The sequence below is a fragment of the Photinus pyralis genome, unplaced genomic scaffold, assembly GCF_008802855.1.
Source record: "Photinus pyralis isolate 1611_PpyrPB1 unplaced genomic scaffold, Ppyr1.3 Ppyr1.4_LG2, whole genome shotgun sequence".
Taxonomy (NCBI): Eukaryota; Metazoa; Arthropoda; class Insecta; order Coleoptera; family Lampyridae; genus Photinus; species Photinus pyralis.
In genome coordinates, this window is record NW_022170403.1 from 32,038,001 (window position 1) to 32,052,322 (window position 14,322).

At 36.5% G+C, this 14,322-nt stretch overlaps 2 protein-coding genes across 2 annotated transcripts; one reads left to right on the forward strand and one right to left on the reverse strand.

Moving 5' to 3' along the window:
- Positions 1–1,684: 1,684 nt before the first annotated feature.
- On the forward strand, positions 1,685–2,963 carry LOC116163944. Its single transcript, XM_031478073.1, has 5 exons — positions 1,685–1,844; positions 1,894–2,612; positions 2,657–2,722; positions 2,772–2,861; positions 2,910–2,963. The coding sequence occupies exons 1-5, from the start codon at positions 1,685–1,687 to the stop codon at positions 2,961–2,963; spliced, it is 1,089 nt and encodes a 362-aa protein (XP_031333933.1).
- Positions 2,964–10,193: 7,230 nt separating this feature from the next.
- LOC116164253 (inhibitor of nuclear factor kappa-B kinase subunit epsilon-like) lies at positions 10,194–12,786 on the reverse strand. Its single transcript, XM_031478398.1, has one exon. The coding sequence runs from the start codon at positions 12,614–12,616 to the stop codon at positions 10,391–10,393; it is 2,226 nt and encodes a 741-aa protein (XP_031334258.1). The 5' UTR covers positions 12,617–12,786; the 3' UTR covers positions 10,194–10,390.
- Between the last annotated feature and the right edge of the window lie 1,536 nt (positions 12,787–14,322).

Below are 14,322 nucleotides of genomic sequence, written 5' to 3' on the forward strand. Positions count from 1 at the left end.
GGGGGGGGGGGCACATGTACTACCCTTCATGGTATTCTAATTAAAGGTCTCATCGAAATAAATTGGTTTGTACAAACTATAATTTTCCCGTGCGAGTCTTTTTCGAGATCAGTGAGCGACGTGGCCTGAGGGGTGGGGTGGGGGGGAGGGAGTTAAAAATTAATTTTATCTCTCATTGTATTCTAATTAAAGGTCTCAACGAAAGAAACCATTTTCTACCAACTACTGCCCTTCTTTCTGTCCTCTTATCAAACTACGGGGTAGAGGGGGGGGGGGGAACTAGTTTTATCCTTCATGGTATTCTAATGAAAGGTCGCAACGAAAGGAATTAATTTCTACCAACCATAGAGGCCTATTCCTCGACCCCTTATCGTGATCGGGTATATCATCCTTGGCAACATTACCCGGGCTATGGAAAACTACTGGTTTCAACGTGACGGAGCGCCGGCTCATTCTACCCATTGATGTTTATATGAACATTTTTGAAGACAGGTTGATTAGGCTTAGATTCGCGCTATTGGTCTTGTAGATCTCCAGATATAACGCCACTGGACTTTTATGTGTGGGGTCTTCTAAAAACCAAAGTTACACCAGTTGTTTCTCGTGAAGAACTGTGAAAGTCACTTTCGTGCTATCATTGCTCTGAAGCTATTGGACTTAGCCCCTTTATAAAAAAAAATATGCTATTATATTCGTTATGGCCGACTGTCTGGCAGGCTGGCTGTCCGGCTGAGATTTCAGCAATTACAATAGCTAGAGATTTCAAATTTTCACTGAAAGCTTTCTCTGCTATGGTGTACATAGATGTGCAGGCTCTAGTCTATTTTGAGTTAGATTACTCGTGAGATCGATAATTTTAACCTTTGCTAATAAAATAACAATCTGTATTATACCAAAAATGAGCTTTGATCATGCATATTCTGATTTATAGAGAACTGAATGATGTTTAGTTTTGTATGGAGTCTGTTTGGTAGGAGATCCTTTTGTTACAAAATGATCGCAGGTCCAAATAATGAAACGTGGGAGAAGATCTAAAATCCTAAAATCTTTTTTCCGCTTTTACATATTTGAGCGCATACGGCCATTACTTTGTTTTCTACAAAAACAATAATTTTCGTGATAAAACATAAACCTAAGCCATAAACATTGTCGGGATTAATAGGTTCAGATAGGCAATACAGGTGTTGTGTCACCCATTTCCTGGGATGGAGTGCTTATTTACTTAGTTTATATGCTCATTTGGATAAGGCGCTCTTAATTACGATATGAATCACCTGTGATAAGCAGAATGTATCATGAGATAAGTGAAATTATAATAAAAATTTATGGGTCAGACATTCCAAGCAAGAAACTCATCTCCAAGTTACATTAGACCGCAATGCCAGAACCATTTATATGCAAACATGTGAATTAACCAAATTTATTTATTTAATTTATCCACGGAACTAAGCTACACTTTTGGACAGTTACTCCACATCCGGAAGATCCCATCCTTTTATGTGTAAATTTTGGTAGGAATTAAAAAAAGGTCTACCGTAATTATTTTGAAACTGAGAAATCATTTACGTAGTCAATTATTCATCGATATAGCACAGTAGATGTAGATGATAACAATAATGCATATTGTCCATCAAATTGATTTTATAATATTCTCATCAGAACTAGTTTATGGTTCTGTTACGATATGGCTAAAGAGCTGTCCATCTTTTCAGTAATTAATGTCGTTTATGTCTTTGGAAAAATATTTGGAATGGCGCCTTACACAAAGAAGCCTAAGGGACTCGGTTACGCAAACACATATCGTATTAATCTGAATGGTTGCTGTAACATTGGTATAATTCTTTGTAAGTTGCACAACACCCCTTAGTAGTCTACTCATAGAATTATTTTTAGTCTTATCCTCAATGATGTTTTATTGCTTTGTGCAAATGATCATAATAAGGCAGCAAGAGAATTATTTTAATAAATTAAATACCATAGTGTGTGTATTACAAGCTATGCGTCTAATTAGCGCCGTTACAACTATGCTCTCATTTTACTTCGTTCAAGACAGCTTTATTGACGCATTTGACAAGCTGTACCATTTTGACGGCAAGAAAAGAAGCTTTGCCACCATCAACTATACCTGGTACCGCAACTTATCGTGTCTCTTCATCTCACTCGCAGTTTGCCTGATAGTCACAGTGGAAATAGTCATGGGAGAAAAGCCCACAATTACAATCCTAGACACTTTCTCCAATGGGATTCAACTACTCATTCACCTACTTGCTCTGGTCTACTTTGAACTGTACGTCATTATACTGATTAACAATTTTAAATTCTTGAAGACAACGGCCGAATACTTCAACAGTAACTATCATAAGTGTCCTAAGCACATGATCAAAATCATCTCGACAATGTATGACGACCTATGCAAGGGTGCGGGCGCGATAAACCAGGCTTTTACATTTCCATTATTCTCGCTTGTCAGTTTGAACTTCATGGAGATACTACTGGGGGCGTATGCCCTGACAAATGTCCACAATAGGAATTTCAGATTTATTTACTGGACTACATTTTATAGTGTTCAGCTGGGTTTCATGTTGATACCGGCGGGAAGCGTCGAAGGAAAGGTACTTTAACCGCCTTACTTGCCTAGGTAATTTTGTATTTACAGGCGAACGAAATCAGCAAATACCTCGCCGAGGCGAACTTGGAGCCTGATGAAGAAGTGCTAAAAGAGGTAGATGGGTAATTTTAGGCTTTTAAATTTTCTACTCGTTGTCTTTCAGAGAAATCACTTTCTCTTGAGAACTTTACACCAAACCGTCGACTTTACGGCTTGCGGATTTTTTCCAATATCTACGTCTGCAATTGTGGGGGTAGGTAATTTGCATTTGCGTTCTCGGTACTTATACCTGAATTTTCAGCAATTTAGTATCAGCATCTCATTTTTGTTTTTCATGTTTCAAATTGTTACCTAAGTAAAGCAACGGTGGATGTACACAATACACATATCTGTTCTCACAATTATATAAATAAAGTAGGTAGCAAAATTGATAAATGCAATCCAATGCACTCGTTTAAATAGACTAGTAACATTAGATAAATCCAGATCTGCTATCTCGTGAAACGAAGTATAGGTACATTGACTTAAATTCAATTGGAAAAGAATCTCTCTACTGGAGATCTTCAATTTTCATGTTATCAAATCGTTGATATTCGCCAAAAACCGCAAAAATCGTATTTTATCAGAGTTTCAGTGCTTTCTAACCGAACTCCACTAGTCTAATTATTAAAAATAACTTTCAAATAGGTGTTTACTGAAGATGTTTACACAACTTTTGACGCAGACTTCGTTTAGAAATTGTATAAAAAGCAATATTTTGATAAATGTAACACAAACTCACCCTTGTCGACGAATTTCACAGGAACCAGCCGCATCCTCACTCACCATCATTTTATTCGCAAATGATCATTTCATAAATGGTATTATATCTGTAATGTAGTAGGTCAATAAAAACGATTGAAGGCCTCTTAGTCACGTACCTTTATTATCCTTATCTATATGTTGACCATATTTATAAATTGCAGATCGAACGACGTATAAATTTGATATTTTCGGTCCCGTTTAAATAGAGCAACAGGTAGGTACGGTAGACTGTGGTCTCGGGTGGAAAATTTGCAAAGTCTACAAAGTTTGTTGTCCAAAAAGCACCACTTAGTATACATATAAATGTAAAAGTACTTCGCTTGGTAATATTTTTGACTGTCATCAATTTACATGAGAATACTTATAGCAAATTGGTATACACGGACGCAGGACAGAATTAACACAAAATCGAAATCCAGGACCAGGAGGAACCGCTGTCATAATATTCCAAGAAAGTACCTATGACCGAAGTAAAGTTATCAGTTCCTCTTTATAATGAGGTACATTATAAGCCGCTAGGAGCAAGTTAATATGCAAATCCTAATCTGAACCTCTTTGCTTTACGTAACGCTTCAAACTATCAACATACCTACCCCTGATAGTTTTCGAAATATCTTATTGGTTTTCCTGGCTTTTACATATTGTAATCTAAAATTTTTTTTCATATAAATAAACGTTTAATGAAAATAATACAACATCAGGAACAAATTAAATATAAGAACGGGGCTTTAAAACATAATAAATAAATAATAATAAATCTTAAATTAGTTGTAAGTGTAATTTCATTTATATTTTTTGACGGAAATAAGTACATGTTGTGAAGCACTAGGAATCCGAATCATACAAAATCTCGAAGATGTCGGTCTGTCTGTAGACTGTAGGTAATCTCATTTTCGGCTGAACCGATTAGAACCAATTTTGGTAGACATATTCTTAGACATAAAAGGAACAGCTGAAAATCTTTTGGGCAGTACCAAAGTACCAAAAAACTGTCAATTTTTGACGTTTTTGCGTATTATGTGCTAGTCACAGCAAATTTTTAATCTTTCTCTTTAATTTTAAGTCGAAAGTTTTTATTTCCTGAATAACACCTTAGTAATACAGTTCCGTATAGAAAGCGTAGTATAAAGAATACAACTTTAGTAAATTTTGGAATCGCTTTTTCTCAGAAGTATTTAATCTTAGGAGAAAAAGTGTATAACTCTCGCCAGGAAAGATTGCCGGTCACAGCACACCTTATGTCGATCTACAATCTATGTTATTCTTAAGACGCGAGCGACTTCAGGAATAGGATCGTGCCAATGTTGAACGAAACGACTTTTTTTTCAACATTAACATGATACATAAAGACATAGAAGGAAAGTCGCTCACATCTTTAGAAAAACATAGATTGTAGATCGGGATCAAGTGTTCTGTGACCGGCAATCTTTCCTGGCGAGAGGTTTAAGGACATTATTTGTATATAATTGCATAATCTACAATTTTTTGCCTGAGCTATTTTTATCATAAAACTAACGGTTTCGCTAAAAATCCAGAAAACCCATTTTTGCGAACTTTGACCTTGAATAAAATTTTTTGCACACATGGGACCGATGGGGACTTTTCACAATTTCATTAAAATGGTATCCCTAACGTTCATGTTCCGTGCATTTTCAGCTTCTTGGGAATTTATGCAAAAGTTAATATTGGTCCTGCAAACACTATGATACAAAAAATATTCATAGTTCACGAGATGAAAGTTTGAAAATTGTCGAGTTATTGACACCCCTCCAAATTAGCACACGGTCCTCGTAGGGGTGCCAACTGCGAAATGGGACATTTCATTGCCGCCATTTCTAGACCGCCACTTCATTGCCGTGCCAACTCTTTGCAGACCCATCTCATTGCCGATCCAACTAATTGTCGACCATATCATTGCCGTGCCAACTCATAGCCAGTAAGAATTGGTTATAGAATGAAATTTGAGACCAGTCCTGGTTTAGGTGAAGGCACATAATCTTAGGTAAAGAATCCAATAGGTAATGGTTTCCGTGGTAAATTCGCGTTTATTGTTTACAAAGTCAATTCCCGTAAAATAAGTCGTGACCAACCCCTCGCAAAAACCTCGAATTCTCGACCTTTTCTGCTGCGCGCGGCTGTAGCCGGCCTAAAGAGGGATATTTTGATTGTCTTCTAATTTTTGGCATCAACACTAATTCCTTCCAATGCTGCAACGGAAAGGATTTTTTCTCTATGTGAAAATGCTTGGACAGAAAATAGAAACAGACTAATCACAGTAGGCCATTTGAAAGCAGAGCTCCAGATTAAAGTTAACTTTTGCACTTCCATGTTCAGAATTTTTTTACTATTGCCTGAAGAACATCAGAGCTATATTACATGCTACTAAAACTCAAAACAAATACAGCTTTAAATCAAAAAAATAACTACTTACGTAGAGTTCCTTCTTATGTCTTTAACACGTATAAATAAGTACCTACACATTTTATGATTTAAGTAAAGAAATAGAAAGTTTTACTTTATAATGTTATTTTTACTTCAAATAGCAATAGGGTGATAAACGCTCGCTAGACAACTATCGACCTATTTCTATTATTCCCATTTTAGGTAAAGTCGTCGAAATATTAATAAAAAAATCGTTTGGTCGAATATCTCGACAGAAACTTTATACTTAATGACCAACAGTATGGATTTAGAGCGGGTTTTTCAACCACAAGTGCAATTGTTGCGCTAATAGAGTCGGTTGTTGAAGCTTTTGAGAGTAAGCAGACGGTGTCTGCAGTGGTTTATGACCTAACTAAGGCATTCGATTATGTAGTTCCAGCAATACTTGAAGCTAAATTAAAATATTACGGTATCCGAGGAACGCCTTTGGCACTTTTAGATGTTACCTCAGTAATCGCTTGCAATGTGTTTCATTTAATAATCAAATGTCGGACATAGAACCAATCTTGTTTAGCGTACCACAAGGATCAGCCCTTGGTCCACTTCTGTTCCTGGTTTACGTTAACGACCTAGCAAATGCGGTTAATACAGGGAAATGCGTCCAATTTGCGAATGATACAACCATAATTTGCAAATCTACAAACCCATGCGATCTGAGTACCTCAGTCCATTGATATAGCCGCTACAGAAGTGCAGAACTGGCTTGACTCCAATCAACTAAAACACAATCCTAATAAAACTCAAATCATAACATTTACTAGTCAAAAGTCGGTACACAACAGAAACCATATCAAATTGCTCGGTATAGTCATTGTCATCGACAATGAATTGAATTGGGAACCGCATATTGATTTACTTTGTAACACGTTAGCTCCAAGTATTTATTTATTAGTTAAGCTCAGAACATCTGTTGACAAATCTGTTCTCTTAAATTGTTATTTTGCATTTTTCCACTCGAAAATCAGCTATGGAATCACTGTATGGGCGGCAATGCATCTAAGAGTTTTTAGACTTCAAAAGAAAGCGCTTAAAATCCCAGTCAATATTGGTTCCAGAGATCATTGTAGCGGTTACTACCATATATATCCCTTATATATATGGTTACTACAAATCCTATAAAATGATGCCGGTACCTGCCTATATCTATACTATACTCTAATTGAAATACATCGCCGAAAAAATGCCAACAGTAAAGTGTCAGAGGAGGAGTCATCAATATAATACTAGACATCATGATTTGTTACTGCCCTTTAAGTTAAGGCTATGTGTATCAGGAAAAAATTCTTTAAATGTCTTGTTATAAAACAATCTAAGTAATATCCTGGAACAACTGTCGCTCGATACATTCAAAGGCTCACTAAAGAAATATCTGTTATTATAGCGTAGAGGAATACATGCTATTGTGGCCACTTTGTCCGTCTGTCCATCCGCCCATCCGTTGAGACGCTACTAGTTCTTTATCTTAAGAGCTATTGTTCTACTTTGCTGTTTGGTTCGTTATGGTGTCGAGGCTTGCACCAAGGAAGGAATTTTTTCTGCGTTTATTGCTAAAAAAGTTATTGTAAAAAAACCAAAAAACCGTTTTTTACATGTTCCATAATTTTACACTTTTGTCGTTTATTAACGATCCTAGAAATCGTTTATAATTTTGTATTGCGGCCTGTCGTCTATCTGTTGGTCTGTCCGTCTGTTCATCAATCTGTCTGTCTGAACGATAACTTTGTTTAGAAATCTCCGTTAATTATGAACTGAATTGCATGAAATTCAATATGGGTATAGCTTCAGCCTCGGCCTCAGCCATATAAATACGCAATGCCAAAAATTGACTCGAATCAATTCAAAATTCCAGTGTCCCGACCATTTTTTTTTCAGTGATAAAGGGTTCGACTGCTTTTGGTCTTTCGCCTGATGTACCTCCTTCTAACTTAAATCTTATTGAATATACCAATACTTTTTAAAAATGAAATCAGTCGTTGAATACTGTTCTGATCGTCATGAAGGACTTTCTTTCAAGTTTTTGGGCAATCCGTGCGTTTTCCGTTCATTCTCATATTCAGGACAACCCAAAAGAATATGTTGCACTGTATATGGCTCACTGCATCTATTACAATTTTTAATTTCACACCTTCCCAACATATGAAGGTGAGTGATAGTATATAAACGGAATTGTAAACTTTTTTATTTATAAAAGTATTTAAATGAAATTTGATACATAAGCGCTTGGAATAAAGGAAAATTTAAAGCCAGTTTCAAAATTTGGTTTTGCGCATGCTCAGTGCCAATTTTTTATTTATAGAAGCATTTAAATGAAATTTGATACATCATACATGGCCACTTGGAATAAAGGAAAATCTAACGTTAGTTTCAAAATTTACGGTTGCGCATGCGCAGTGCCAACTTTCTTATTTATGAAAGCATTGAAATGAAATTCTTCTCATACACTGAAATTAAAGTAGCACGTCAAAAAATGGATTGCACCTATGCAACGCTATCTTTCATATTTGTGGTCGGATTTTTAAGATTTTAACAGAAGTAGCATCTTACAAATGGGAAATGAATGCAAGTGGAAATGCGTTTTTTGTAAATCGTTTAAGATTACTTTTTTAACTTGTTAAAATTTGTTTTACTTACGTTTTCTACAAAAGAATCCAGCGTCGCGCTTTTTGCCCCGTTATTTTTAGTCTTCCAACCCGATAGTTCTCATAAAACAATTGGCAACCCTATCCTCGAGGTCAATTACCTATTGTCCGTCCGTCCGTGCGCCCACCCGTTGAGACGCTACCAGTTCTTTATCTTAAGAGCCATTGTTCTACTTTTTTCGCTATTTGGTTCGTTATGGTGTCGAGGCTTGCACCAAGGGAGGAATTTTTTCTACGTTTATTGCTAAAAAAAAGTTATTGTAAAAAAAAAGTTATTGTAAAAAAAAACAAAAAACCATATTTTACATGTTCCATAATTTTACACTTTTGCCGTTTATTAACGATCCTAGAGATCGTTTATAATTTTGTATTGCTGCTTGTCGTCTCTCTGTTGGTCTGTCCGTCTGTTCCTTTGTCTGTCTGTTACTATATATTCAATAGCAAGGAAAATTTATATATTAAAAGCATCACTTACCTGTCATGCGTTAAAAACAATTTACCTACCATGCTTATATGCATTCCCATTTAGTTACGGTGTATGTTGTTGGGGAACGGGTGTCCATATAGTATCCTTTCTCCTATAAAAAAACTACAAAAAATGGCGATACGATCAATATGTCAAAAAAGTAGAATGACACCATCTCTTCCACTTTTTGTACACCAGAAAATTATGCCATTAAAGTACTTGTATCTGTTTAAGGTTCTTCGGTAATTTTTTAATATTAGCAACTGTCGTGGATCACAAAGAATAAATCAGCTATGCCAAAAATAAATAAAACCCTATTTCAACGATCGCCGTTATATCTTGGACCAAAATTATACAATGTTTTACCGAGTAATTTTAAAAATGTAAGATTAACAAAAAATCTATTCAAAAATGGATGATGACTCAAACGACACTTCTGGACAGTATATTAATTATTCTTGCATAACTAAGTCACGTTTGCTGAAAATAGAACAAAAAACGTAATGATGAAAAAAAAAACTAAAGCTACACTTTAACTCAGGACTGTACCTATGCTTAGTGCATAGAGAATCCCTTTCTCTATTAAATTTCTTTTTGATGTTAAAAAATTCACTTTCTTTCTTCTCTTTTCTCCTCTTGTTTTTTCCTGTAGATAGGTATCTTAAAAAGAAATTTTTTTTTTGTTTTACTCTCATGTAGTGAATGCTCATGTATATCATTTTGTATGGGAATAAAGTCAATTATTATTATTATTACTTAGGATAGCATCCTCAAACAACCCGAAAAAATTCCATTCACTTTGGAATACCTACTTCCCAGCTAAGCAGCTACATACCTCTTATTTTTCATTGTATCGACTGGACTAATATTGTTTTTTGTCATTGTCAAAACTGCTCTATGTAAACGGCTGAAACAACTGAATCCAAGGGTGATATCGTAGCAACTTTTAACGCCTCCTAAAAAAATGACAAAAATTGGCCTAATTATCTAATTGAAGGTGACATACAAGCTTTAAGTAACATCATAGTATCCAAATAACTTTAGAATAGTAAGAATTGCATTGGTTAATTGGTTTGTCAGTTTTGGAGGTCCTGAGTCAAAATAAGGCCCCAACAATAAGCTTATTGTTCTTGTGATCCTCTGTATGCGTGTCCAGTTCTTAGAAATTATTCAAGTGTTACAATACTGTAAATGTATTGCAATTTTGGATGCAGGATGCAACTAACCTTGGATATTACAAACACATACCTACTTTAATATGTACTTTTAAAATTCACAATCAAGTAATAAAAATATAATTATCTTTGCTATCACATTCTTAAACAATACGTCTCACAGTTTGACAACCTACAGAGATTTAATTAGTATAAATACGAATACGATTTAAAACTATTGCACATAATCTTTCAAATAATACTCTAAATGAAACCGTCAAACGGTTGCTTCCTTTGACATATCTTGCAGTTTTGTTAACGACAATTCATACTGGTCAATCAACGACGTATTCTCCTGTAACGCCTGAGAGATATCTTGCAGCAGCTTGTTCGCCTCTTGAAAACTACTCTTCAACTTCCGCCCCTGCAGCTGATTAGTACTTTTAGGAAACTGAATTCCGCTCTCGATCTTTCCCAACAGCAATTTGATCTCCTCGTAATACTGTACGCACTCGATGGAGAGGTTCTCGCGAAACTTCTCCAACTTCTGCTCGTAGCTTATTACGTCCTTACTCAAAATTGTCATTTGTAAATAAACGGTTTGGGCAATTTTGTACCAATCGCCGAGATTCTCGGCTAATTGACTAAAAGAAGGGACGCATTCCGATTCTAATAGCTCCTTAATTCGCCGGCTCGTCTCCGTGATCTTAATACGTTCTAGAATGTGGAATTGCTCGTCGTTGTAACTGAGCGATCTCGTCGCACGGTCGCGCATTAAATGCTGCCAGGAATCTCGAAGTCGGTCGATTAGAATACGCGCGCGGGACGAGGCGAGTATTTGGAATGGGCACTTGATTAGTCGACTAGATGAGTCCCACTCTAATTTCAGAGCGTCTTCTACTACGTTTTTTTGATGCAGTTGCTGAACTTTCGGGTCTGTGACCAAGGTGAATGAGTCACTAATGTCGCTTAATTCCTCTACGTAGTCCGTTATAACTAATTTACTACCCAATAGCGAGCTTTGTAGAGCGGTTACTATCGACTGTGACATTTTGAGAGAGCTTGAGGTTTCTTTGTGGCCAACAGTTAGGTCGATGCAGTGTTGGCATTTTGTGTGAAGATTCTTCAGTTCGAAAGTGATGAAGCGCATGAAGTATTTTGCAGCCTTATGAATTAAGTTACTACTACGGGATAGCTTTTCTACTCGTCGCTTGCAAATGTGGCCTATGCTGCAAGCTAGCTTGGCTTGGGAAGCGTCATTTTCCACCGACACTAATGTGGGAAACTCTGGAAATTTGGGCAGTTCCAAGTCGGGTAACGGGACGATATTGTTATTTTCTTCATTGAATACAATTAACGGGTCTTCTTCAGTTGTGGTGGGGTAGCCACCGCTGCGGGTGTTTAATCCGACAACGTCAACAAACAGATCTTGTTTAAAGAGCAAAATTTGATGGTTTGGTGCAATATTCGTCTGTTCCAAAATATACCCTTGGAGTTGTTCGTACGTCTCATCAGGGTGGATGAAAACTTTAATATTTGTAGCGGAATTAATGTAAAATATATTGACGGGTTTACGCATGAGAAGACTTGTCACTTCGCTAAAGAATTTCTCAAAACTCCAAATTCGAGCCGGATCTGCTTCTAGTAAACCGGCTAAAAGAGGGGTGACGATTTTTTTTAACCCGGTGGACAGTTGGCAATTTGTTGGTAATTCCCGTCCCCACTCGATCGGTCCGTCTTCCTTCGTTTGTATACCCGAAATCACACCGCTCGCCTTCTTAGTTGTTATGTGAAACATGGTTTGTTTATTTCGCCTACCGCCGTAAGGGCGAAACGGTAGATTTCCTGTAGCGACATGGTACAAGGTAACACCGATAGACCACAAATCGACGGTAGCACCAAACGTTTTCCCTACAGGTTTACGTAACACCGCCCTCTCATACATGTCTGGATGTAGGTACTCTTCCGTGCCGTAAAGTGAGACAAACTGTTGTCCTTCTTGCAGTTCCCTTGCAGCTCCAAAATCGGTAAGCTTGTACACAGTGGTGCCGTCATCGTTTATAAACTTCATGATGTTGCCAGGTTTCAAGTCGCGATGCACCAGGTTGTTGTCACGTAAATGTTTCATGCCTGCGGTTAAATGCTCTAACACTAGTAAAAACTCTTTCTCCTCGAGACCGTACGTGTTCTCAGGATCGTCAAGAATATTAAACAGACTGCCGCCGGTACATAACTCCATCACAATAACTTTACCTCGACCCTCCTGCTCTTCTTCAATTGCCAATAATTTAACGATGTTTTCATGTTTGACCTTTTTGAGCACCTCAAATTCACGCATTTGCACATCTTGAGGTCTCATGTGGCTGAGCTGATTAAACGTTTTCACGGCAACGGGTTCGCCGTTACTTTTATTAACACCTTGATACACGGCACCTGTGGCACCTTTTCCTAGCACACTCGTAGTGCACCAGACGTAGTTGGCTGATCCTCTTAGGAAAGACATGATTTTTTTATCACCTAAACAGCATAACTTCCCGTGTGTATTATTCACCTCCTAGTTTTGATGAGTAACAAAGAATCGGTGCTTAACAATTTTATATCACTGCATTACAAATAAACAATTCATTTACCAAAAAAAAGTACAGCAACATAACCTCTATTCACTATTGTCATCGTAAAGGTCTGTTTACGTTTACACTTTACACGGCAGTAGGTTTGATGTACAGGGTGTCCCATCTTCCAGAATTTTGTAGGGCATCTCCCAGTATTGTGACAGATACTTTTATTTCAGTATCTAGATACAGATAAAGATACATTTGTTTCAGTGGATCTAGATATTTATATTTTGTATCTAGATAACATATAGTAGTCTGGCCCTTGAGTTGAGGTTAAAAAAATTTACATCGAACAGTTTGAGCTTGTGTAAAAAGGTGATAATTACTGTGAAACAAAATTCAAATTAGCGTTCAAATGTTGCAATCCTCCATCAAACAATATTAGAACCCAAATGCAATGAAAAATGCATCTACTTATCTCTACAGTGGCACCATGTTCAGAAAGTAGATAGTAAATAAATAGAAGTAGGCCACGCGCTATATCCGTTGCATAACATCAAGGAGCAACATTAAAATCACTATTTGTACTTGGTTTTAAAAAACGTAAACGCATTTAAGATTGTAGATGAAGACGAAAAACGTAAAATATAGCACATACAAGAAGCAAAGTGTAAACTAGTAACGTGAAGCCGTGAAGCGTAAACTGTCAAAACCGATTAATTAATAATTTATTATAGCACGGAAGTGTACCGCGTCGTTTTGGAGGCTTTCTATTGGCCAGTTTGAATTATTTCAAGATTAGTTGCCATATTTTCCGGGACTTTCTGAGCAAGTAAGCAGCTAGGCATGCTTCGGTTTTTTACACATTTTTCACTTGAAACCAAAAATAATAATAATAATAATAATAATAATAATAATAATAATGCTTTATTGCCCAACAGAATATCCAATTAAAGGACAAATCACAATATGAATTACATACAAAATACAAAAACATAAGATAAACATATACGGTGGTTTAAGTAAAATAGGAGAAGAAAAAAAGTAATTCGAAGCAGACAAAAATTCTTAATTAATTAGATAGTTGCGGTCGTTACATACTCAATGTTCGAATGATGTCCTTCCAGGATGAGTGAGTAATGTCACAGATTGAACTTATAGTATTGTAACTATTACAAATTGCATACATAGGAGACCTGTACATGATGTTGCTATTTATTTGTGGGAGAGAAAAAGTATGACTTCTTCGAGTTGTCAATCTAGGCACATGCCAATTAATTTCATTTAGAAGTTTGGAACAGTCTATGTTGTTGTGCAGAATATCATACAGGAATTTAATTGATGCGATGAAGCGCCTATGCTGAAGTGATGACAGTGCGAAATGGTCAAGGAGGTGTTCATGACTAAATCCTCTAGGGGGATATATACCGTCCACTTCATAAAATACCATTATGAATTAAAAAAAGATTTAACACAATGATGTTTAGAACTAGAATCATAATAAATTAAACCAGAACAGTATTTCCAATAGATCCGGACCGTTGGAACCGAAAAAAAAACGAAATTATAACAATCATTATTAAATAAACTTTTTGCATTTCAGCGTTTTATTTTGTGTTCCTTCCCTACCGCACTTCAGTACTCAAATAAGTGT

Coding starts and splice junctions, on each gene's coding strand:
- LOC116164253 (XM_031478398.1), bottom strand. CDS start 12,616: ATGTCTTTCCTAAGAGGATCAGCCAACTACGTCTGGTGCACTACGAGT.
- LOC116163944 (XM_031478073.1), top strand. CDS start 1,685: ATGGCTAAAGAGCTGTCCATCTTTTCAGTAATTAATGTCGTTTATGTC. Junction 1,845..1,893: donor TAACATTGGTATAATTCTTT/GTAAGTTGCACA, acceptor AATTATTTTTAG/TCTTATCCTCAATGATGTTT. Junction 2,613..2,656: donor CGGGAAGCGTCGAAGGAAAG/GTACTTTAACCG, acceptor TTGTATTTACAG/GCGAACGAAATCAGCAAATA.